The sequence below is a fragment of the Sarcophilus harrisii genome, chromosome 1, assembly GCF_902635505.1.
Source record: "Sarcophilus harrisii chromosome 1, mSarHar1.11, whole genome shotgun sequence".
Classification (NCBI taxonomy): Eukaryota; Metazoa; Chordata; class Mammalia; order Dasyuromorphia; family Dasyuridae; genus Sarcophilus; species Sarcophilus harrisii.
The window spans coordinates 405927836-405952622 of NC_045426.1; the positions used below are offsets into that span (position 1 = coordinate 405927836).

The 24787-nt window shown below is 33.9% G+C and overlaps 1 protein-coding gene across 4 annotated transcripts in view; it reads right to left on the minus strand.

Annotated features, from left to right (window-relative positions):
• RETREG1 (reticulophagy regulator 1) overlaps positions 1-24787 on the minus strand; it is a 173436-nt gene that overhangs the window by 77729 nt on the left and 70920 nt on the right. The window contains exon 1 of one of the 4 annotated variants that reach the window (XM_031946143.1): positions 11249-11304. The exons of the other annotated variants lie outside the window; for them this stretch is intronic. Coding sequence (XP_031802003.1) covers positions 11249-11289 — 41 coding nt within the window. The 5' untranslated portion in view covers positions 11290-11304. Of the gene's footprint in view, positions 1-11248; positions 11305-24787 lie in introns of those variants that run through there. 4 annotated transcript variants of the gene reach the window in all.

Sequence of the window (24787 nt, forward strand, 5' to 3'; positions counted from 1 at the left end):
AAGAGAGCCAAAAGGTACATAAATCACCTCTGGTTGGCTGCAGAGCTGGAAGTAGAGTGCATCCAAAAGCCACTAACTAGTCAAAACAAGTCTTCCTTTTTTTCTTGCCAGGCTGCATTTGAGCTAGGAAGCAAGGCCTATTGGAAGACTTAGGTAGGTATTTTCCTACAAGGGTACTGCTAACACATGGCCCTTATGTTACTTCTGTCACAGTTGTGTCATCTTTCCTGTTTTTAAGTGACTACAAGATTATGACCTTTGAAAGGTCATAATACTGAGTGCCAAAAGTCTAGATGTTCAAATCTATTCTGGAATTTTTTGGAGGTCAAGTTTGGATGAGACGGCATCTGAGGCCCTGAAGAGTGACCTACCTGACCCAGAGCAATGGTAGTAGAAACAGGAGTTTATTTTTTCGCTATATCACATTCAGAAGTGAACTTTGTAAAAAGTGCTTTAAGCTTGAATCTGCTCTTTTTTGGGACAAGGTGATAAAAGAGAAAGAATATGAGCCTCTATTTGGGGAAGGATAGAGGAAGGTGTTAAGAGGCAGTGAACAGCAGGAATGATGTTTTGTAATTTCTGTTTTTGCCATATCTTCAAGGTAAATAAAAGTGATTTTAAAAATTAGATTTTTTTTCCTGTTAAAATTAATTAATTAAATGACACTAAGGGACCAATCACTAATAGTTAACACTTGAGAAAACACACCAGAACAGTGGCTTGATCTGACAGCACTAAAAAATTCAAATATTGGAGAGATATAGGATTTATCCCTTTCGGAAACCTCACTCTCATATTAGGCCAATTACTGAAAAGCATTGCTGATAATTAGATTGGATCAACTTTCTCTCAATATAATTCAGACCTCACCCAGGTGGAGAAGCCCATTGTGTTCTTGTGCTGCTTTTGAGGAGATAAAACTTTTGAGTAGACTGCCCAGTGCTTGGGGTAATTTGGAAGTAAAAGACATTCTCAAAGTCACAGCCCTCAGTCTCTCATTTGAAAAAATCTAATGATTAATTACTAAATTTCTCTCTCATTATAATATTCATTCTTTTCATTAATTGTTAACCAATCAGAGTCGATTGGCCACCCTCAGGGAAAACACCCACTCTTCCAAGGGCATATTAGTATTGAGTGAGTTTCATTCAAGATTGTCACTGACCCCTTTTATTAATTGTATGCTAGTACAATTAATAATATAATTAAGTACTCCAAAATCTCAAAACTTTTTTTAAAATCACAGAATAAACACAGGCTCCTTAGGGTACCCTTAGAACACTAAGGAGAGATCTTGCTTAGGGACTGACATCTATGAAAATCAGAGATGGAAACTCCAGCCACATTCTACATTGGTAAACCTAATTTGGTGGTTCTTTATACCAATGAAAGGACAGGTCTATTCCCCATTTATATCTTTGTATTATTCATACACACACACACACACACACACACACACACGCGCGCGTCACTTAATGAGATTCAACAGCATCTTGAAGTAGCAATAGAACATCTTAACTCTCAAGATACAAGTAGATGTTTTGATGAAGGTAATATATGGCAACAAGAAAATGAAGATTTTGGATTCCAGTGAAGTTCCAATTCTTTGAAACCCAGATTCTATTGATAATAGGTTTGTTAGTGATTACCAGCAGGAATGGAGACAATCTCATTCCAGTCCAATCCCATTACCAGGGTACATTCCTATCCTTTGAGTAAGGCCCAGGGAATGTCAAACAGGTGATTGCTCATCTATTGGAAGGGACCTCCAGTGCAATACTCCATTTCATAATCAGTTCTTTTGGTCCACATATATATTCAGGCATTAGGGAAGTAGGTTCACATTGAACTTCAACACCAATTGCCTCATGGCATATGGTATGTGTTTATTCACATATATTTGTGCACTTGTGAGTTGGTTTAACAACTCAGGGAGCAAGGAGCTTGCTATCCCAAGCTTGTATCAAATTTTGGGGAAAGGATATATGGGAGGTCAGTGGTGTGCTGATCAATGTTTAACAACCAGCTTTCCATTTTTAAAAAATTCTATAGAATATGCACCTTTGTTTAGTTTAACTTTCATTATCAAAATTTTCTCTATTACTTTCTTAAGTCTATACAATCAGAAAAAATAAGCAAAGTTCTATTTTATAGCATTTGACAATTTCCAAGGTATAAATGCTCACTATGAAAATTTAACATCTGGTTCTTGCTAACTAGTTCAAGCTGGCTCCAGCTCACTACTGGCAGACAATCAACTAGATAAAATTCAAGAAATAGTTTTAATTAAAGGAAAAAAAATGATCTTGCTCTTCAATTAAGGGATCTGCAGGATCTACATCTAAAAATATAAAACACAGTAGTTTTAACACCATACACCAAGATAAGATCAAAATGGGTTCATGATTTATGCATAAAGAACGAGATTATAAATAAATTAGAGGAACATAGGATAGTTTATCTCTCAGACTTGTGGAGGAGGAAGGAATTTGTGACCAAAGAAGAACTAGAGATTATTATTGATCATAAAATCGAAAATTTTGATTATATCAAGTTAAAAAGCTTTTGTACAAACAAAATTAATGCAAACAAGATTAGAAGGGAAGCAATAAACTGGGAAAACATTTTTACAGTTAAAGGTTCTGATAAAGGCCTCATTTCCAAAATATATAGAGAATTGACTCTAATTTATAAGAAATCAAGCCATTCTCCAATTGATAAATGGTCAAAGGATATGAACAGTTTTCAGATGATGAAATTGAAACTATTACCACTCATATGAAAGAATGTTCCAAATCACTATTGACCAGAGAAATGCAAATTAAGATAACTCTGAGATATCACTGCACACCTGTCAGATTGGCTAAAATGACAGAAAAAGATAATGACGAATGTTGGAGGGGATGCGGGAAAACTGAGACACTGATACATTGTTGGAGTTGTGAACGAATCCAACCATTCTGGAGAGCAATTTGGAACTATGCTCAAAAAGTTATTAAACTGTGCATACTTCCCAAAGAGATCTTAAAGTAGGGAAGGTACCCCCCACAATGCGCAAAAATCTTTGTGGCAGCCCTCTTTGTAATGGCCAGAAACTGGAAAATGAATGGATGCCCATCAATTGGAGAATGGTTGGGTAAATTGTGGTATATGAATGTTATGGAATATTATTGTTCTGTAAGAAATGACCAGCAGGATGAATACAGAGAGGCTTGGAGAGACTTATGTGAACTGATGCTAAGTGAAATGAGCAGAACCAGGAGATGATGATATACTTCAACAATAATACTGTATGAGGCTGTATTCTGATGGAAGTGGATATCTTCAACAAAGAGGAGATCCAATTCAGTTCCAACTGATCAATGATGGACAGAATCAGCTACACCAGAGAAGGAACATTGGGAACGGAATGTGGACTACTTGCATCTTTGTTTTTATTCCCAGGTTATTTTTAACTTCTGAATCCGATTTTTCTTGTGCAACAAGAGAAATGCACAGATCTGCACACATATATTGTATCTAATGTATACTTTAACATGTTTAACATGTATGAGACAGCCTGCCATCTAGGGGAGGGGGTGGAGGGAGGGAAGGGAAAAGTTGGGACAGAAGTGAGTGTAAGGGACAATGTTGAAAAATTACCCATGCACATGTTCTGTCAATAAAAAAACCATAATTAATAAAAAATAAAAAGTAAAGTAGTTTTTCAATATCTTCTTGACTTTTAATTCCATGGCCTTTTCCCTTTTATGTTGATATAATACCCTCTTCCTTCCTCAGAAATTCAATGTTTTTGAACAATATTTTGTTCTGCTCTAGCTCCCTTCCCTACTACCACCAAAACATTCCACCCAGACCTTACTTTCCCCACTAAAAGCCTAAGCTCTGGACCCAGTGAGCGCATTCCTCTTTTACCATTAAAAGCTCACCCATCCTGCAATCCTCTCTAATTAATGTATATAAGATGTTTTTGTACATTGCCTTAATGTCCTCAGAAGACAATAGTAAACTAAAAATTTTAGGTCATCCTAAAAGTTGAGAATAATTAATAACACCAAAGAAAAATAAAAGGACTGCTTTAAGTAAACCAGAAAGAGAAGGAAGTTGAGGATCTGTTCCAATAGAAAAAAAAATCAAGCTAATAATGATTAATATGATATTCCTTTGGAGTGTCCACATTTTAACATGGAAATGGAAAAACTATACTCACAATACTTTCTCTCACCTGAGGGAGAATACTCAAAAGACCATCATTACAAATTAATTTCTTATTGACATATTCAGTGATAAAAATTTGCTTAAAGAATAACAGTGGCATTCCATAAAATTTGATATATGATGTTTGATATATGGTATAATATTATTCATGCATATGTTTTGAAAATAAAGAGCTTTAATAAATACAAATAGATAAATACATGTTATATTAAGAAGACAGATGTGCTTGATTATCCTAAAATTTCAAAAAATTATTTACAACAAAAACAAAACAAAAATCACATTTTGTAGGAAATATTTATGACAATATGATAGCTAAAACGTCTTAATATATATCTCTTTTATCTTAGGGTTGAAGATTTAGAACTGGGAAGAACTTGAGAGATTATCTCGTTCCCCACCCCCATTTTACATAAAAGGAAAATGATGCCCACAGAAGTTAAATGACTTATAGGTTATACAGCAACTCTGAAAATGCAGTCTTTGGCTTTCTTATGGGCAATATAGCTGACAAAAAATTATCTTCCTTCTAGCAAGAAGTCAGGGGATGTAAAGACAAACTACTGAATATAATGGCAGGCCAAGTAACCCAATGGATTTTTTTTCCTTAACTGATTTTTTTTTTTTTTTTTTGGTCACAACAAATGATTCACTTTCCAGGCTTATAAGAGGATGGAAGAAATAACCAATATGTACAAAATCATAACCCATAGAGAAACAATATTGAAAAGAGAATGGGTGAAGATCAAGGGGAAATAGAAGACATTCATTAAGGTAGCCAGGCAAATGGAGTATGACCTAAAGAAATTAGGAAAACAGTTAAAAATATTAACATGGTTCTGCAGCCTAGTGGTTTACTTGGTGACCTTAAAATGTGGAAAAAGTTAACCACATACTTTGTGAAATGGAAGAACTTTTACAACTGTTAGTATTTTTTGAACCTGGAAATAAAAATTTCACAAGTACTCTACAGTTTGTAGATTACATATATTAAGTGTGCAAATCCAATCCCCAGCACTACAGTACCTGGCACATAGTTGATATTTAATAAATGCCTGTTGATTGATTGATGACACTTTTGGGTAATAAAATGCCAACTGTTTGAGTTAACTGCTGGATGATACCACAAGGCTCTGTAAGCAGAAAAGAGGAATGTATTTAGAGAATAATTATCAAAAAATACAAAATGACAGCCTATGAATTATTGTGAACCAGGAATTGAGTAATTACTGATAGTACCCTGAGCACATCTTATAGGCCGGGGAATCTGAAAGTCATACTAACCATTTGAGAGACTAAGTAGTCAAGGAAAATAGTGGTTTTGAGAATAAGATAATTAAAACTTTTTTAAGAATACCAAATTAACTGGATAGTCAATAAGTATTTATTAAATGCTACCTATATGCCAGGCATTGTGCTAAACACTAGAAATCCAAATAGAACTTAGTAGTTCTGCTAGAACACTTGTTTTAAAAACAAGAATTTTTGTTTCAGAAGAATTGCTATATTAGGAAACAACTTGAGCACAACTAAATATTGAGTTTGCTTCTATGCAATTTCATTCAGGAGATTCATTCATCCATTCGGGATTAGCAATATCTCAGAACTTTAGCAATATCTCACAAGCTGCAACCATTCTAAGACCCACTTTCAAAATCAAACTTCAAGTCTTTTTCAAAGTAAATGCCATAATTACTGTATTATCCTCTAGTTCAGGAGGAATTGTTGGAAGAGAAAGATCTCAACACTCCACCAACTTACCACCTGTTCACAGGCCCTATCTAAGCAGAAGCCCTTGACTTTGCCAGCCCAGACCTCATGAGAACTGGGATGCAGGCCAAGCACCAGCCCAATACCACAGGTGCTATCACTATTTATTTTAGTATTTTTATATTTAATCATTTTACATGTATAAAACTATGCTACCATTTTTATTAAGTTCCTTTCTTTTCTCATGTCACAGAAAATTGATTTGAATGTTGCGCCTCTAACCCCATTTTCCCCCAATAAGTCTGTGATTTTTATTTTTATTGTGCAATTTTGCATAGTTTTGTGAATTCTAAGAATTAATTCTATATACATATTCATCAGAACTTCCTGGCCCTGTTGAGTCATTCACTTGAGTCTTGATTCTTTCTGTGCCAGTGAGCCATACCATTTATGAAGGGTTTTCTTGGCAAAGATATTGGAGATGTTTGACATTTTCTACTCTAGTGGATTAAAGAAAATACAGATTAAATATCTTACCCAAAGTCACAAAGTAAATGAGGTCACATTTGAATTCAGGTCCCCTTGACTTCATGCCCAACAGTCTATCCAATCAGTCAGATGACTAGTTAGTTGCCTCTAGAACTGACTGTACAAGTAGGAAAAAAAAAATAAGGCAGTCCCTGGCCAAAAGTAGCTTATAGCTTCATATTCTACTGAGGGGAAATAATAAAGGAAAGCTGAAGCTTGCAGAGGAGACAAAGGCACGCAGCCTGGGGTGCATATTAGAGAAAATTGATTACAACTACTATAGTAGTATCACCAGAAGAATGAGAAGTTGGCTAGCTTGGGCCAGACAGAGGAGCTCTTATGTCGAATGGAGAGGTGTCAGGGGCAGAGGGGACCTTCCAAAGTATGAATTTCAGGGCTACATGGAATTTCCAGATGAAGAGATTTCTAGGTCCATAAACCTGAATGGGGAAAAAAAATTCTAGATTTTTACTAACCTCTAAATGAAATTTACTTCATTTATGATATTTTTTAACTATCCTAGGATTCTGCAGAATACTAGTTTAGGAACGCTCAGATTATAACAAGAGAAAATAAATGAACAGTCCAAATGCTACTAAATAGTATAATGTAAAAAACAATGGATCTAGCCTCCCAAGACTGGAAATTCAAGTACCAGATCCTCTATATTATTCCCCAGGTGGCCATGGGTATTTTCTTTGGGCCTCAGTTTACTCAGATGAAGAAATGAGGGGGTTGAACTTAAATAGTTTCCTATTCTACACCTATAATCCTTTGTTCTTGTGATTCTACTTGCAAAACATTAAAAGAATCAGAGGAAGGCATCCAGTGATTTTCTACAGATAATCCATCATAACTCAAATAGTAGAAAGCACAGAATGGGAAGACCCAAAGAAGTTTCGATTGCTTATGGGTCAGGGAGAGAATAAGTATATATATATAAAACACCTGCTATGTGTCGGGCAGTAAAAGTGTATAGGACTACCAAATCTTATACAAAAATCTCATTTGATCCTCCAAAAAAACTGTGAGAGAAGGTACTATTATTATTCCCATTTTACAGTTCAAGCAATCTGGGCAAGCAGAGGTTGAATTGCTCAGGGTCACACAGCTAGAAATTATCTGAGACTGGATTTGAATTAAGATCTTATGACTCTAGATCCAGTGTATTTTATCTGATACTTAAATCAATGTCATGGAACTGTGAAGAAAAAAATGAAGGCAGACTGTTGCACTCTTCTATCAAAGCACCAGGTTATAACAGGCCTCAATTTCTGGATATTAAAGAAAAATAGGAAAATTTTCTTTAATTACATATATCATACTATGACCATTTCTTCCCCTTTCTTTTACCTCCTCCCCCACTTTCTCTGCCTTCATTTATTTTTAAAGCTATCATTTTCTGAGGTCAGAATCATATCACTATAGAAAGAGTACAATGTTCTTAATTCAAAATATGATCTAAACAATCATATTTTCTTATGATGCTTTAAGTTTTTTTTATTATACCCGTATGAAATAGGCTATCATTCCTTTGGCAGAAGGGAAAAGGATGAAATTTCAAAAGAATCATCATGAAGCTGTTTTCAGGAAACTGCAAGAAAGCCCTAGAAAATACAGCTAATTCAGCAACTTATTATTTCTAACACCTTTCTGGTATTTGAAGTCCATCTACTCTAGTTCCAACATAATACAAATCTATGTGACCAGTTTTCTTTCTTTGTTTTTTTTTTTTTTTTGTAAAATATGTACTTACTTATTAACTTAAAATAATAATAGATTACTTATTAACATAGTATGTTTTCATAAAATTATATTCTCCAAAACAAAATAATTTGGGAGAAAAGTACCATTGTTTTACATATTTCTGAATTTTTTTTTAAATTTCTGACAATAGAATATAGCTGGATTCTTATAGAAGATAAAAGAATCTGTTCTTATTCATTCTGTTGCAGTCAATATGTTGCAATAAGTTGTTTAGAAAATATATGAAGAAAATCCAGCCCCAAGCAGATATATAGTTAAAAAAGGGAAGAGTATTTTAATAGGCAAATAATGTCTTTAATGAAGACATTTTTTTATGAAAAGTTTAAACTTTCAAGCCAAAAACTTGAAGACCTCTCAGGGTCTTTAGGGATCTGTAGAGTTCTATTAATTATATTTTTTTAATTGTAGCTTTTTATTTACAAAACATATGCAACATATGTATGGGTAATTTTTCAATATTGATCCTTGCAAAGCCTACTGTTCCAACTTTTCCCTTCCTTCCCCCTTCCCCCAATCCCCTTCCCTAGATGGCAGGTAATCCAATATATGTTAAATGTGTTAAAGTATATGTTAAATACAATACATGTAAACATATTTATACAGTTATCTTGCTGCACAAGAAAAATAGGATTTAGAAAGAAAGTGAAAATAACCTGAGAAGGAAAACAAAAATGCAAGCAGACAATAACAGAAAAAGTGAAAATGCTATGTTGTGTTTTATACTCATTTCCCTAGTTCTTTCGCTAGATGTTTGCTGGTTCTCTTCATTACTAAACAATTGGAACTGGTTTGAATCATCTCATTGTTGAAGAGCCACATTCATCAGAATTGATCATCATATAGTATTACTGTTTAAGTGTATAATGATTTCCTGGTTCTGCTCATTTCATTTAGCATTAGTTCATGTAAGTTTCTCCAGGCCTCTCTGAAACCATCCTGCTGGTCATTTCTTACAGAACAATAATATTCCATAACATTCATATACCACAATTTACCCAACCATTCTCCAATTGATGGGTATCCATTCAATTTCCAGTTTCTAGCCACTACAAAAAGGGCCGCCACAAACATTTTCGTACATATGGGTATGTGACCAATTTTCAAGGGATTTAAAAGGATAGTGATCCAAAGCAGGAGAGGTTTTATTCCTAACACTACACCACCCATGTTTCCTGTGTGTGAAAAGACACCTCCCTTGTGCCCCTACCTTTTCACTAACCTAGATGAAAAGAGAGAGGGTTAATTAGCTAACATTTTAAAAAATTATTTTATTGTTATCAATGAAACCATAAATTTAGAAAAATTCAAGCACAGAATTACTAACATTCAGGTTCAGTATGAGAGATGTTTTGTTAAGAAAAGCATGAATTTTTAAATCAAATCTAGCATAGACTTATAAGGATTTCTTTTTTTTATATATTTTTAAATTTATTTAATAGCCTTTAATTTACAGGTTATATGCATGAGTAACTTTACAGCATTAACAATTGCCAAACCTCTTGTTCCTATTTTTCACCTCATACCCCCCCATCCCCTCCCCCAGATGGAAGGATGATCAGTAGATGTTAAATATATTAAAATATAAATCAGATACACAATAGGTATACATGAGCAAACCGTTATTTTGCTGTACATAAAGAATCAGATTCTGAAATATTGTACAATTAGCTTGTGAAGGAAATCAAAAATGCAGGTGGGCATAAATATAGGGATTGGGAATTCAATGTAATGGTTTTTAGTCATCTCCCAGAGTTCTTTCTCTGGGCGTAGCTGGTTCAGTTCATTACTGCTCCATTGGAAATGAGTTGGTTGATCTCCTTGCTGAGGATGGCCAGGTCCATCAGAACTGGTCATCATATAGTATTGTTGTTGAAATATATAATGATCTCCTGGTCCTGCTCATTTCACTCAGCATCAGTTCGTGAAGTCTCTCCAGGCCTTTCTGAAATCATCCTGTTGGTCATTTCTTACAGAACAGTAATATTCCATAATTTATTCATATACCACAATTTATTCAGCCATTCTCCAACTGATGGACATCCATTCAGTTTCCAGTTTCTAGCCACTACAAAAAGGGCTGCCACAAACATTCGTGCACATACAGGTCCCTTTCCCTTCTTTATAATCTCTTTGGGATATAAGCCCAGTAGTAACACTGCTGGATCAAAGGGTATGCACAGTTTGATAACTTTAATAAGGATTTCTTAGTAACAAATTAAAAATTTTGTTTTGTCTATCAGCCATGTGATATGTGAATTAATAAATATTATTATTTAACTAATATTAATATGACTGTAGAATATAAAACTAGAGAACTGTGGAACAAAATCAATCAGCCCCCAAAGTGTACTTTCAATTTCTGCAACAAAATATTCAGAATTTTTAAAAAAGATACACAAATGTTAAAAATAGCATACCAGGTATTAAAAAATAAACCCTCTAATTCCATAAATGGCTAAAACAGATACATATCACAATAATGCTAAACACCAAAATAGACACCTGCCACTTAATGTTAAAGTTCTGATCTTTTTTGCATCTTGAATGGGATTAACATCACTTCCTATTTGCACAGGTCCTAGCTGCTAACTAATGATTCCCCCTTTATTCTACAAGAGAGAGAACTACAAAAACTCTCAAGAAATTAATTAAAGTTATTGCCAAATAACTAACAATTATAGTCAAGAACATCCAAAGAAAGGAAGAAAATGAAAGGGAAAAGTGCAAGAAATTTTTAAAAACAGGAACAATTTTGAAAATCCAACAAATCAATTTCAATACCTAAAAAATATTTCACATCTATTTTCAAAGTATCTGTTTTTAAAAACATCAAAAGAATACGATATAATACATCTTAAAATCACATCTTTATGAAAAGCTAATCTAATAAACAGGATAATCTAACTTCCTCTTAGAATCAAGTAACAAGTCTGAAAACAGGTCACTTAAAACAATGGTCAAACTTATTTTGATTTTAAGATATTTATTTTTACATTGAAACCAAAAGTAGGAAAATATAACTTACGCAGTACTTCTCTCCTTTTTATTGAAATTACGAAAATCCATTTTGGTATCATCTAGGAACTTTTTTTTTTCTGTAATAAATAGAAGGCTTAGAATCAGGAGATTCTAAGTTCAAACCTCAGGTTTGTCATTTTGGTTGTTGTTTTAATTACTTTAGGTTTTCCTTAATTTTTAAAAAATATTATTATTGGCATTCTCTTTTTAATTTTTTTATTCTGGACTTAACACCAAATCAGACAAGTATTTACACATTAAAAAGCAAACCCTAAGATTGTACAAGAAGGTAAAAATCTGTTATTTTTATTTCATATATATATAGATATAGATATCTATATATATCTAGTATGTAAATATGTAATTATATATTTTAAAACATATAATAAAGTCAATATTGGTTTTAAATATTTTCTGCTTATTCTTGCCTCACACCTCACCTCCAACCAAACTTTCTTCTGTTGCCTTTGGTAAACTTAAAAATGCTTCAATGACATTTTCTCCTTTTTTTTTTTTTTTTGCATTTTGGTAACTTTAGTGCTATCTTTATTTTACTTCTCAATAGCCCTACTGAAAGAAAAACAAAACACTGACATCAAATATGCAAGTTCAAGAAAAGCAGATCCCCATATTGGCCATACATGTCTCCTCTTGCATTCTTATCTTTTTCAGGAGCTGGATACAATGGTTCATCACCAGTCTTCAGTAGATGGTTGAGCATTGTTAGCATAAGTCTTTCTTAGTTACTTTTCTTTACAAAGGTGGTGGTGTATATGTTGTTCTTTTCATTCTGCACATTTTAATATATAATCAATTCCTACAAGTATTTCCGGCTTTGTCCTTCCCTCTCAGCATTTCTTACAATGCAAAAATATTTTTGTTTTGTTCATAGTCATTTTTTCAGCTATTTCGATGAGCATACTCCTAGCTTCTAACTCTTTGTGACTACAAAGATAACTCCTATAAATATTTGTCTATATGAGTCCTTTTCTTCTTTCTTTGATCTCTTTAGGATATATGCCACTTATTACTATATAATGAGCAATTTACAATGTCTCTGAGTCTCAATTACCTTATCTATAAAATAGGAATAAAGGTTATAATTCTTACCATATAGATCTATTTTATAGGTGCTTAATTAATGAGAAGTTATTTAACTAGGAGTCTAAACTTAGCTATTTCTGCAGAGGAGGGAGTGCCCCCACCCAATTTCAAAATCGTGAAGGTTTCCAACTTTTTACTCCTTGATCCCACATATCCAATCAGCTGCCAAAGTCTGTCAAGTTTTCATCTGCAACATCTTTACATCTAACTTTCTACCTCTCTCCAATGACAAGAGCATCATCTTAGTTCAACCTTTTATCACTGCAATATTATTTTTATTTGCCTTTCTACTTCAAGTTTCTCCCTTCTCCAAACTATCCTCCTCCATAATCTTCCTGAAATGACATCCATAGACCTGGCCCATACGTTGCTCTAGGCTCAAAATGCTCCCATGACACCCAAATGACTAGAATGAAATATAATAGGGCAAACTCCTCTGCTGGCCTCATTCTACCTTTCTAAGCTTATTACATATTACTTATCTTCCCACATTCTATATTCCAGTCTAAATGACATACTTGCTGTTCCTTGTACATGACATTCATTCCATCTCTTTGCTTTCATTTTTTTTGTAAAAGCTGTCCCCCATTCTGGAATGGATTCCTTTTCCATTTCTATCTCTGAGAACCCCTGTTTTCAGAGAACAGTTCAAATTGTCTTTTATACAAGGCCCCTTCCAACTCCATTTTTCCACTGAAAGTACCTTGTGTTTACTTGGTAAGTATTTTGCAGATACATAAACTTATTTAAAAGGAAATATTTTAGAAATCTCCATTATAATAGGATAGTTTACCTCTCAGACCTGTGGAAGAGGAAGGTCTTTATGACCAAAGCAGAACTAGAGATCATTACTGATCACAAAATAGAAAATTTCGATTATACCAAACTGAAAAGCTTTTGTACAAACAAAACTAATGCAGACAAGATTAGAAGGGAAGCAATAAACTGGGAAAATATTTTTACAGTCAAAGGTTCTGATAAAGGCCTCATTTCCAAAATATATAGAGAATTAACTCTAATTTATAAAAAATCAAGCCATTCTCCAATTGAAAAATGGTCAAAGGATATGAACAGACAATTCTCAGATGAAGAAATTGAAACTATTTCTAGTCATATGAAAAGATGCTCCAAGTCATTATTAATCAGAGAAATGCAAATTAAGACAACTCTAAGATACCAGAAATCTCCATTATTTCCCCTGATAGAACACAAATTCTTTGGAGAGCAGGAACTGTTTCTTTTTTTTTTTTTTTTAATGTAATTATTTGGTTTTAGATGATTTTTTTATTTTTTTTAATTTTTATTTTTTTTTATTTAATAGCCTTTTATTTACAGGATATATACATGGGTAACTTTACAGCATTAACAATTGCCAAACCTCTTGTTCCAATTTTTCACCTCTTACCCCCCCACCCCCTCCCCTAAATGGCAGGATGACCAGTAGATGTTAAAAATATTAAAATATAACTTAGATACACAATAAGTATACATGACCAAAACATTATTTTGCTGTACAAAAAGAATCAGACTCTGAATTATTGTACAATTAGCTTGTGAAGGAAATCAAAAATGCAGGTGTGCATAAATATAGGGATTGGGAATTCAATGTAATGGTTTTTAGTCATCTCCCAGAGTTCTTTTTCTGGGTATAGCTAGTTCAGTTCATTACTGCTCCATTAGAAATGATTTGGTTGATCTCGTTGCTGAGGATGGCCTGATCCATCAGAACTGGTCATCATCTAGTATTGTTGTTGAAGTATAGAATGATCTCCTGGGAGCAGGAACTGTTTCATTTTTCTCTTTGTAAACACATTGCCTAACACAGTGTCAAGCAAATAGCAGTTGCTGAATAAATGCTTATTGATTGATATAATAAAATAATAATTGATATAATATTGATATAATAATATAATGAATCATTATAGCCTGAAAAAAGTAAAGGTTGAGGAAATAGGGCAGCTAATTATTCACTTCATTCAATGAGGAAGGTATAGAAATATAATCTGAAGCAATTCAGATAAGTATAAGATGTGTAAGTATAAGATGTATAATAATGATAATCAAGATTTTAAAATAACTTTTAAAATAATATTAAAATAAAATAATAAATATCAGCATTTATAAATTACTATGTGTGCAAGGCATTGTACTAAGGACTTTAAAATGATCACTTTTGATGATCACAACCACCCCATTTTATGGATGAGGAAACTAAGGCAAACAGATTTATCTATCCATCTCAAAAACAGTCAGTGACTGAGATCATATTTGAACTCTGATCTTCCCAATTCCAAGCTTAGTACTTTTATCAATTTCAGCCTTTGATTGACCCAATATTAGAAAGAACTTTTATCTATAGAGATTAAGAGATGCCAAAATGAACTCTAAAGGAATTTCATAATTAGATAACTATCTTTCTATTAAGAATTTCAGTCATTGTAGAGCAGAGGTGCTAAACTCACTACTGAGTGAAAATATAATTGAAAATATTTAACAAAGTAAGTAAAAAAAAAAAGAGAAAAGAAAAAAGAAAAATACAACATAGGTTATGTCATTTTTTTGTTTGTAACCTGTAGAAATCCACTTTTATTTGAGTTTGAAACCATTGGTTTAAAAGACTGAGCTATCTATAAATCCACTCCAACCTTCCCATGTTTTATTTCTCTGAAATGTATCATTATGTATCTAATTCCTTTTTTTTCAACTTTCATTATTATCCAATACATCAATCCTAAACACATGCCTAATTTTCACCTTTCAAGTATCAAACGAATTTATATCCAAGGGTCTTGCTCAATATGTCTATAACTATCCACAGGCTAGGGGTGGGTTGACCATAAAGCCCTCTGAAATTTGTAGCTCTTCCCAATTTGGAAAGAAAGTAAACCAACTGAGATCAGCCCCTGAAATGGGAGTTTGGAGTTTTGACAGAAGGCAAATGCATATCCAACTGTGGAGGACAGACATGTAGAGAGAGGAAAAAAGAAGAGCAGCTGATTGCAGCCGACTGTGAAAGCCAAAGACCAGGACACCTGAGGCTTCTTTTTTCAAAACTCAGAGAGGTAATGTTTGCATAAACCAGTAAAGAGGTAGGTGACTATAGGCTGGTTTATTTTGGGGATCTGGTGCTCATAACAGTAAAAGAAGTGCTGGGAAAAAAAAAACACCTGATAGGAGGAAGGGGTCTATACTACTCCTGTCTTACTTTTCTACTTAATCGTGTTTGGAAAAAAACCCAAAAGTTAAAAGACTACAGTCGCCAGATTTTTTTTTATTCATTCATAAACATACGGAAATGATCTTGTCTTTAACTTGCCTGATATCTTGTTTTACAACAAGAGCATATGAGAGAGAAAAAGGAGGTATGTTCTCCAATTGAGAGCACATGCATGAGCCAAAGTAATGTGTGCACCAATAGGGAAATGATAAACTAGGATCTATGAGATATACCCAGAGAACATGGTTAAAATGAGCAATCTTAAGAGCATCATTAAGGCTCCATAGATCTGTAAAGGATATAGGAGCTGTAATCCTACTCAGGAGTGTAAGCAGTCTTCAGCTCCCCAATTTTAAAGCATGATGCAAATGATGGGGCGTGAAGTCCAAGTGACCTGGCTGACCCACTGTAGCCACAGAGATGCAGGCTCTTCTGCCCACTGGGCACTGAACCCAGAAGTGAACTTGATTGAAGGAATACTGCAAAGTTGTATTAAGTCTATTCTCCCCAGAGATTGGGGAAGTGTGAAGGACAGGGTTTCACTAAGTTTTGGGGAAAACAACTATACTGCTTGTTAATGTATCTCTGTAGCAAGTATTTCTTCATAAAAGTCAATTCCACTGGAGCAGCTAGAAGTAAGGGGAACACACCTGCATGGGAGCTCAAGACAATGACATCAGAGAAAATACATGAACCCCTGAGAGATAACGAACTCTAGGAAAAATTATCTTCACCATATTTTTTAAACCATCCTCTAAGCTGGTTCTGCAGTAGAAACTGTATATGTTACCATTTTAAAAAATGATTTCTGATACTGATTGGTTTTACATTATAATGCACACACAAAATGATTTTACATAATAATGATTTACATTCACATAGCTCTTAAAGATTTTAAAAGCATTATGCATATATAAACTTATTTGATTTTCACAACTTTGTGAGGCAGGTGCTATTATTATCCCCAATTTACAGATTAAGAAACTGAGGCTAAGTGAGGTTCAAATGAGTTCTCCAGGATCACACAGCTAGCAAATATCTGAATACAGATTCAAACACAAATATTCTCAACTAAGAACCCAGTGGTCTATCAATAATGCCACTTAGTTGCCTCACATTAATTTCCAAATATTCCCCTTCCCTACTCATTGAGCCTTTCTTTGTAACAAGGATTTTTTTTAAATAACTGCATAAAGGAAATTAACAAACGCATTTTATCTCACAACATATGCAATATTCCATACCCACAGTCCAGAGAGATGATTATTAAATAACCAATTGTTAATTTGGGGGAGATCCAGGATTTTTTACTTTTCTATTTCCACATTCTCTATTAGGTCAAATCAGCCTCTGAAGAATAGGGAAGACTGGATTTAACATTCTCCTCAGTCTTGTTCAGACCCCACTCAACTAGAAGAAGTTTAGTTTTGATTAAAGAATAAAATCTAATCTAAGTGAATTCTGACTCGGTTTGCTCTACTAAGACCTGGGGATTGGAAAGGGTGGGAAAAACAGATCCTTTGTCCAGATTGCCCAAGTATAGGAATGGTCTTAGAGTAAGAGTGACAAAATCAAAGTGACATTTCCTTAGTCCCTCATTAGAATAAGCCCACCTCTCACTAGAACACACACTCTTCCAAGCGTATAAAAAGGTGTCAAGAGACCTCCAAGAGTGGGTTTTGGTTTACAAGAGACAAACAGATGGCCATCCTTTTATTAATTATTCACTAGCCATAATTAATTTTTTTATTTTAAGTTTTATATAATTTTATAAGATATAAAATTATATAAAAATTATATAATTTTTAAGAAAAAGTATGGCTTTTGAATTTTTGATAACTCATAATCCTCCGAGACTCTTCAGCAAAAGGAGAAAGTGTATTTTTTTTCATCCATCCCCTAAGGCCAAACCTGGTAGGTATAATTATATAGTCTTCAATTCTGTTTTATTGTTCTTTCCATTTATATAGTCATCATCTTTCCTGGCTTTCTTTACAATGATTTGATAATATTTTTATATCAATCCATTTGACTCTCCCTGACAGATCAGCAAATTCAAAGCTGGAATAATCTTGATCATCATCTAATTCAGCATGCATAAGGAAACCTGAGGTAGAGAAAAGAACCAACTTTCTCAAGATACTACAAATATTACATAGCAAAGCCAGGATTTGAATCTAGATCATCTAACTCTAGTTACAGCATTTTTTTTCCCATTGTACCATAGTGTCTCATGAACAGAAAGACAACTATTTTTTTGGTTAGAGGAAAAAACGCATTTTGAAGTCCTGCTTCTACTACTTCCTGACTGCAGTACCTCTGAAGGTGTCTTCCTATTCTCTCTGACCCTCTGTTTCCCCAAATGTAACATGAGAAAATGGAAGTGGATTATCTTGAAGATTGTCAAGCTCTGATAGAGTGCAGCTGGCATATTATCTAGGGAATGCCACTTTCCCTAACTCAGGATTCTTAATTTAGTAGCTTCTTTGTAATGATTAAAGATTGAATCTTAATATTACAACATTCATTAATAAGACAAATTTCTTTCTTTCCAACGGGATGCACTTTTGTTGTTGGAAGATTTTCAAGCACTTAACTGAGAGCCAAGACAAATTTATAAATTCAATCCATTACTCTGAGTGAGCCTTTGATAAAGCACTTGTAAATTTCACAAAAGTAGATCCTTACTAACTCTTTACTCCATCTTATTGTATAACCACACATGGTTAAAAATAAATTAAAAGACTACATGTATCATAAGAAAAAGAATGGACAGTTTTAATTCTAGCTTAATATCTTTATTTTCCAAGTCAAAAAGAACTGAAAACCAAACTATTTCTTCATTTAGTAATCAGTTTCCATTTCTTTAAAAATTCATAAAATTTTTCAATTAAAATTTCATATGTTATATTGTGAGTCGTGAGTGTCCTTTTAATTGCCATCTCTCTTGCTTCCTTATAGTTATACAAACTCATCAACAAGATGAACGTCTTTCCTGTTAAAGTATTTATTTTAAAATATGCAACTTATTCAAAATGATTGATTCAATTCAATTCAAGACTTATTAAAAACTTAATGTGGGTAAAATATTATATCATATATTGGTTAAGGCAGTTAGTTTAAATAGTATAGAAGAATCCTTGGCCTCACAGAACTAATAGCAGCAATAATAATAACAAAAGTTATCAGTTTTGTTATTATAGCATTTATATAACTATGGATTGCAAAGCACTTATATGTGTTATCTCACGAGATCTTTACAACAATTTTGGTAGTAGGTTCTTATTATTGTTTTTGGTTTATAGGAAGCTGATGGAAGTTAGAGGACTTGCTTGGATCACTCAGTTAACAAATGTCTGAAGCAGATTTAAAACCCAAGTATTCCAGACTCAAAGTCCAATAGACCTAGCTTTAACTATAACTATATAACTATAATATACAAAACTCCTTACAAAAATCCTGTGAAGTAGACAGCTCACATCATCATCATTACTATTGCTTCACAGATAAGGAAACGAAGTTTTGCATGATCTACCTAGGGTAAACCTAGAGTATAATTATTAATAATGATCATGATGATGATGACAGCTAACAAGGAGTAAAGCAAGAACTCAAATCTATGTCTCTTAATTATAAATCTTTTTTTCTTTCAACTATAGTATGTGACCACATATAAGAAAAGTACAAACAATGACTTGTGATTTTATAAATGTTTTGGATAACTAGCCAAGGATTTTTATAAGTAAATCAATCAACTAGCATGTATTAAGCTTCTACTAAAAATGGCTGTTGACTTCTATTTGTTGAAAATCGAATCAAGCAGTTTTAAAAATTATTATTGTAATAACCACAATATTGCATGTCAATTTTAAAGGGAAAAATGCTTTAAAATGTTTTTTCAGGGGTAATTGAAAACACTACTTTGGTTGAAAGAAATATTGACACCTAATACAGTCTGTACTCTGGAGATATTAATATTGAAAGTCCTTCTTGTGCTGTAAATGACATGCAGAGACTGAGTGTTATGGTTTAAAAATACTCTCTAAGATGACAAGCCAAATGACTGTAGGATTATAAGTTCTCTCTCCCAGTTGTTCAGGTATTAAAAATGGCAGCAAGTAAGAATAGCTCTCAAAAAAGTCATAAACAGCATACGTGCAATAGAAGGCAGTACAACATGTAATTTTTTCCTTGCTGACTGGGCCTCCTAAGCAACCTTGTGATCTGTTTTCTTTCTTCCTTTATTCTCTTCCCTCCACTTCTTTCATCAACCAAAAAGTGAAGTTCACAAATGAAGGTCATATTCATAGATTCCCCTTTTAAGCAGTAAGAGGGATCAGTACCAATAGTTATTCTGCAACCAAGATCACACTTTCCCAGGAGAAATTTAGACAACTGGTTAATTAGTGGCTTCCAATTAATTAATTAAGCAATTAGTTGTTTGAATTTCTTTCCTTTTTCGGGGGGTGGGGGGGGAGCAGTTCAAAGTCAAGAACAGTGCCATACAACTACCAAGTCTTTTCCCCCCCATCTTCTCACACCCAACTCCACCATCACCAGCCCCTGCCAATCCCATGCCTCAAGAATACGTCCTGATCTGTACCTGGCCACTGGACCCAGATGCTCTGGAGGGAAGTTGAGGCAGGTGACCTTGCCCAGCCCTCCCTCCCTAAATTCTGATTCATTTGCACATTATGGCATTACCTCCTCCCTGGTATCGTGGTCCTCTTCAAAAATGAAGAATAAATGATAACAAGAACAATATTTAAAAGAACCTAGAAAATTTCTGGGTGATTTTTTCTGCCCAGCAAGCCATCCAACTATCTCCTCTCTCTGGCCATACCTCTGAGGGCGTGCAAAATCACACAAATGAATTTCTAGAAATTCCTCTCTCCTTCAGAATCCTCCCACCCCAGTTCAGCACCTCCGGTGATCTGACACCATGAAAACAGACTGATCTCCTAGATAATAGTCTGGTCCTTCTGTTAACATTGCTCCATGCTTCATTCCTTTCAAATTCATGCTATTTCTACTCATCTCAAAAAACAAAAACAAAAACAAGCAAAGGTTCTATATCATCTATTTTCTCTGTAACCCCTATACCACATGGTATCCACAACACTACTGGAGGCTCACTTTTGAAGATTTCCAATGATTTCCATTGCATTTATAAAATGCAGGAGTTGTTTCCCATTCCCCATCCTCTTTGATTTAATCTTTAATATGTGATATGGTTGGTGGTGGACTTGGAGTCAAGAAGTCCAAGGTTCAAGTCCTTCCAACACTAGTTTTGTGGCAAATCACTTAGTCTCTTCTGATCCTCAGTTTCATCATTTCTAAAATAGGGATGATAATACTTGTTTAGTAACAAGAATATATATTACAAAAAAATTTACAAACATTAAGGTTTTAGTTTCCATGGTTTTCCTTCCACCCATCTTTTAACTCCTGTTTCCTTCTCTACACACCTTAATTAATTAATTAATGGCTTATTTATCATTAATTAATTTTTAAATTGTGGGTATTCCAAGGACTCTCTTCTCACTCTTTATCTTGGTGAACTTTATTAATTGAACTAACTTTATTAATTATCTCTACACTAATTACTTCCAAATTTACATATCTATTTTTTACCTTTAACCTGAGCTCCAATTTCACATTTGCAAATGCTTATTGGATATTTTCCTTTAGAATCACTTCAAGTTCAAAATGGCTAAAAGAGAATTCATAATGTTCATCCCTTAAAGGAGATTTCACATTTAATGTTTTTATTCCCATTAATTTGTACACCATTCTTCTAGTAATTCTGGAATAAAACTACTGATTACAATCTTTTAGAGTATTTCCACTTTTCATATACTCTATTCAGCTAGTTACCAAGTATGTTTAATCCTTCATTCAAATGTTTCTTATTTAAACCCTTTCCTCTATTACCAGTCATTTCTATAGTCATTTCTCACCTTGCTCCACAGAACAATTGCTTCCTAACATGTCTCCCTACCTGCACACCATTCTGTCACTGTATTTTCCTTCAATGGATCCAATGTATTTGATTATTCTCTTCAATAATGCAAACTGCAACCATCCAGACCTCATCATTCTTTGTACCTACTAATCATTTACTCCTATAAATACTCCACGAAAGTTCTTTATCTAGTGTTTTAAAATTATTCTGTTGTCAGTGCAGTACTTGGGCTGCCCATCTCTTGCCTCTCATTCTTGCTGAAGTATTTTTACCCTAGATTGTGGTTATCACAGAATACATAATTATAGAATCGATTTTACAGAGGAGGTAATCAAAAAAAATATAAGGTCAGTTTCAGTCTGTACAATGTGAGATGAAGAATTCCAAATTGCTCAAAGAATAATAATATTATAGTAGAAAATAAAAGAAGTATCTAATCTTTTTTTTCTCCTACTCTAGAACTGATTCAACCTAGTTACAGAAGGCAAAATGTAGTAACTTTTAGACATATAGTTGTGACCCCCTTGGGGACCATGCCCTGACTCTGAGGGATATTATGAGTCAAAAGGAAAATGGAAATATGAGTAACATCACACTATCCCATGAAAACAAATCATAAAACTTGTCTCCAACACAGATACAAATACACTTAATCTAATATTCTTCCACTCCCACTCCCACTCTCAACCACCATCCACTACAGCTCACTAGAATAGGTGCACCGGCAATCACAAATTAGACAAATGCTCTTCCTCTCTAAATACATCGACCTTCTGAATCCCAGATCACCCCATGTCTCTACCAGACATCCCTTGAAGGACTAGCTCTGGACTCTGGTAGAGTGATCAGTAAATATATTCTGTGATCTTATAGAAATAGCCACTTAATTAGGCTCCCTGCTTTCCCGTGTCTTTTCTCTCTCTAATCTATCCTCCTTACAAGCTGCCAGTGTTATTCCTTAAAACTTAGATCTGGTCATGTTATTCTCCTACATTCAATAAATAGTTCTCCCTATTGAATCTAGTATAAAATATTTCATTTTTATCTGTTATAATTAGTTACTACTGATGTAATTTAATATTGTTTCTACTTAATATAGTACTGCGCACATATAACTTATAAATAAAAAATTATTTATAAATAAATAAAATATATATTATATAAATAAAAATATATAAATATATATACATGTTGCCCTCACATGCTCAAATATTTTTTACTGATTGGGTCAAAAATGCTAGAGCCCAATGCTCTCTCATCTGTAAGCTCAAAGAAGGGAGACACATTTTCTTTGTTCAGTACATTGTAAAGCTCTTTCTACCTGGCAAAGCACATTCTGATCCAGATAATTAAAAGCAGATGTTCTGCAAGGGTTATATTGAGCTTGTTCTATGAACAAGGGAAATCATTTGACAATACCTCTAACATTTTTCAAATTAAAATGATCTCTTTCACTTTTTATGACATTAAACTTTGTATTCCCATTGAAATTTTTGGGTAAATATTTGTTCCCTATCTCTTCTTCCTCCCTTATCCCCAATTCAGTACCTGATACAGTACTAACCAAATAGGGGCAATCAATAAGTATCTGTTAAATGAAGAAATTGAAGAACAAATTAATAAAGGAAATAAGCACTATTTGTTTTCCTACTAAGCTATTCCACTAATTAAGGCGTGGCCAAGCTATACTGTTCATGAAAATGGTGGTTTTGGAGGAAAAGGAACTGGGTTCAAATTATGTTATGTTTTTGGCATTACAGTCTAGTAGTACTAGTACTAGTACTAGGCGCATTACCTATGTGATCTTGGGCAAATAACTTCAGAGAAGTCCCTAAGGGGTTTTAGTTCTTTGCAGCTTGGGGATACAGTTAGAGCTCCTGAACTAGAGTCTGGAAAAACTCAAGTTCATATGTGGCCTCAGACACTTACCGGCTGTATGACCCTAGGAGTCACTTAATCTGTTTGTCTCAGTTTCCTCAAATGTAAAATAAGGATAATGATAAGATCAAATGAGATAACAGTTATAAAGTGCTTAGGCACTGTGCCAGATATACAATAAGTGCTATATAAGTGCTAGCTATCATTATCATGTACAACAAAATAAGGAGAGGGGGAATTGGATGGCTTCTGAAATTAATTCATTCTAGATTTGTGTTTCTAGGATCTACCCTCAGAGACATGTTAAAAGGAAAGTGCTTTATGATGCATAAAGGCTCCTAAATGAACATAAACTGCTACTCCTATGGAAGTATCCAATACTATATTTATGTATTTATTTTACTATTTTACCATCTGCAGATTTCTGAAGCACAAGCTTCACTTCTGAATGAAAATCCTGACTTAGCTGATAGAGAGCTGGTCTCACAATTGGGAAGATCTGGTTTTAAGTTCTAATTTGTGAAAAATACTAGCTGTGTGATCCTAGAAATGTCTTTTAAAAAAATGCAGAGCAAGTGCCAATTAATTTGTTTTGGTAAAAGGTGTTTTCTCACGTAGGAATCCTTTGCTTCCTTATATCTGCAGTCTCAGGTCTTACCCAAGAGGAATAAAAAACAATTTAATTATAAAAAGGGTCTTACCTTTCAAATGGTCAAGAAAACAACAGAAAAAGGTTGTTGTTCTGGATCCAATTTCCAACATCAAGGAGGAAAACGTTGTCAAAGAAAAACTGACAATTCAGGGGAAGAAGGGAAAACAACATCTTAAGAAGCCAGAGGGGTATTGTCTGTGGAGATTCTGGAGATTAAACATAAAATGCCATTGGCTAATCTGGATGTCAAAAAGACATGCATAAGTGTTTCTTCTGGATCTGGATCCCAAAGAGATTATAAAAAAGGGAGGAGGACCCACATGTGCAAAAATTTTTCTAGCAGCCCTTTTGGTAGTGATAAAGTACTGGAAAATGAATGTTTGCCCATCAGTGAGGGAAGGACTGAATAAGTTATGGTATATAAATGTTATGAAATATTATTGTTCTCTAAGAAATAATCAAAGCAGGATGATTTCAGAGAGGCCTGGAGAGACTACATGAACTGATGCTAAGTGAAATGAGCAGAACCAGGAAATCATTGTACACGACAACAAAAAGATTATACAATGATCAATTCTGATGGATGTGGATCTTTTCAACAATGAGATTATTCAGGCCAGTTCCAATGATCTTGTGAGGGAGAAAGAAATCTGTACCCATTGGAAGGACTATGAGGACTGAATGTGAATCACAACATAATATTTTCACCTATTTTTGGTATTGTTTGCTT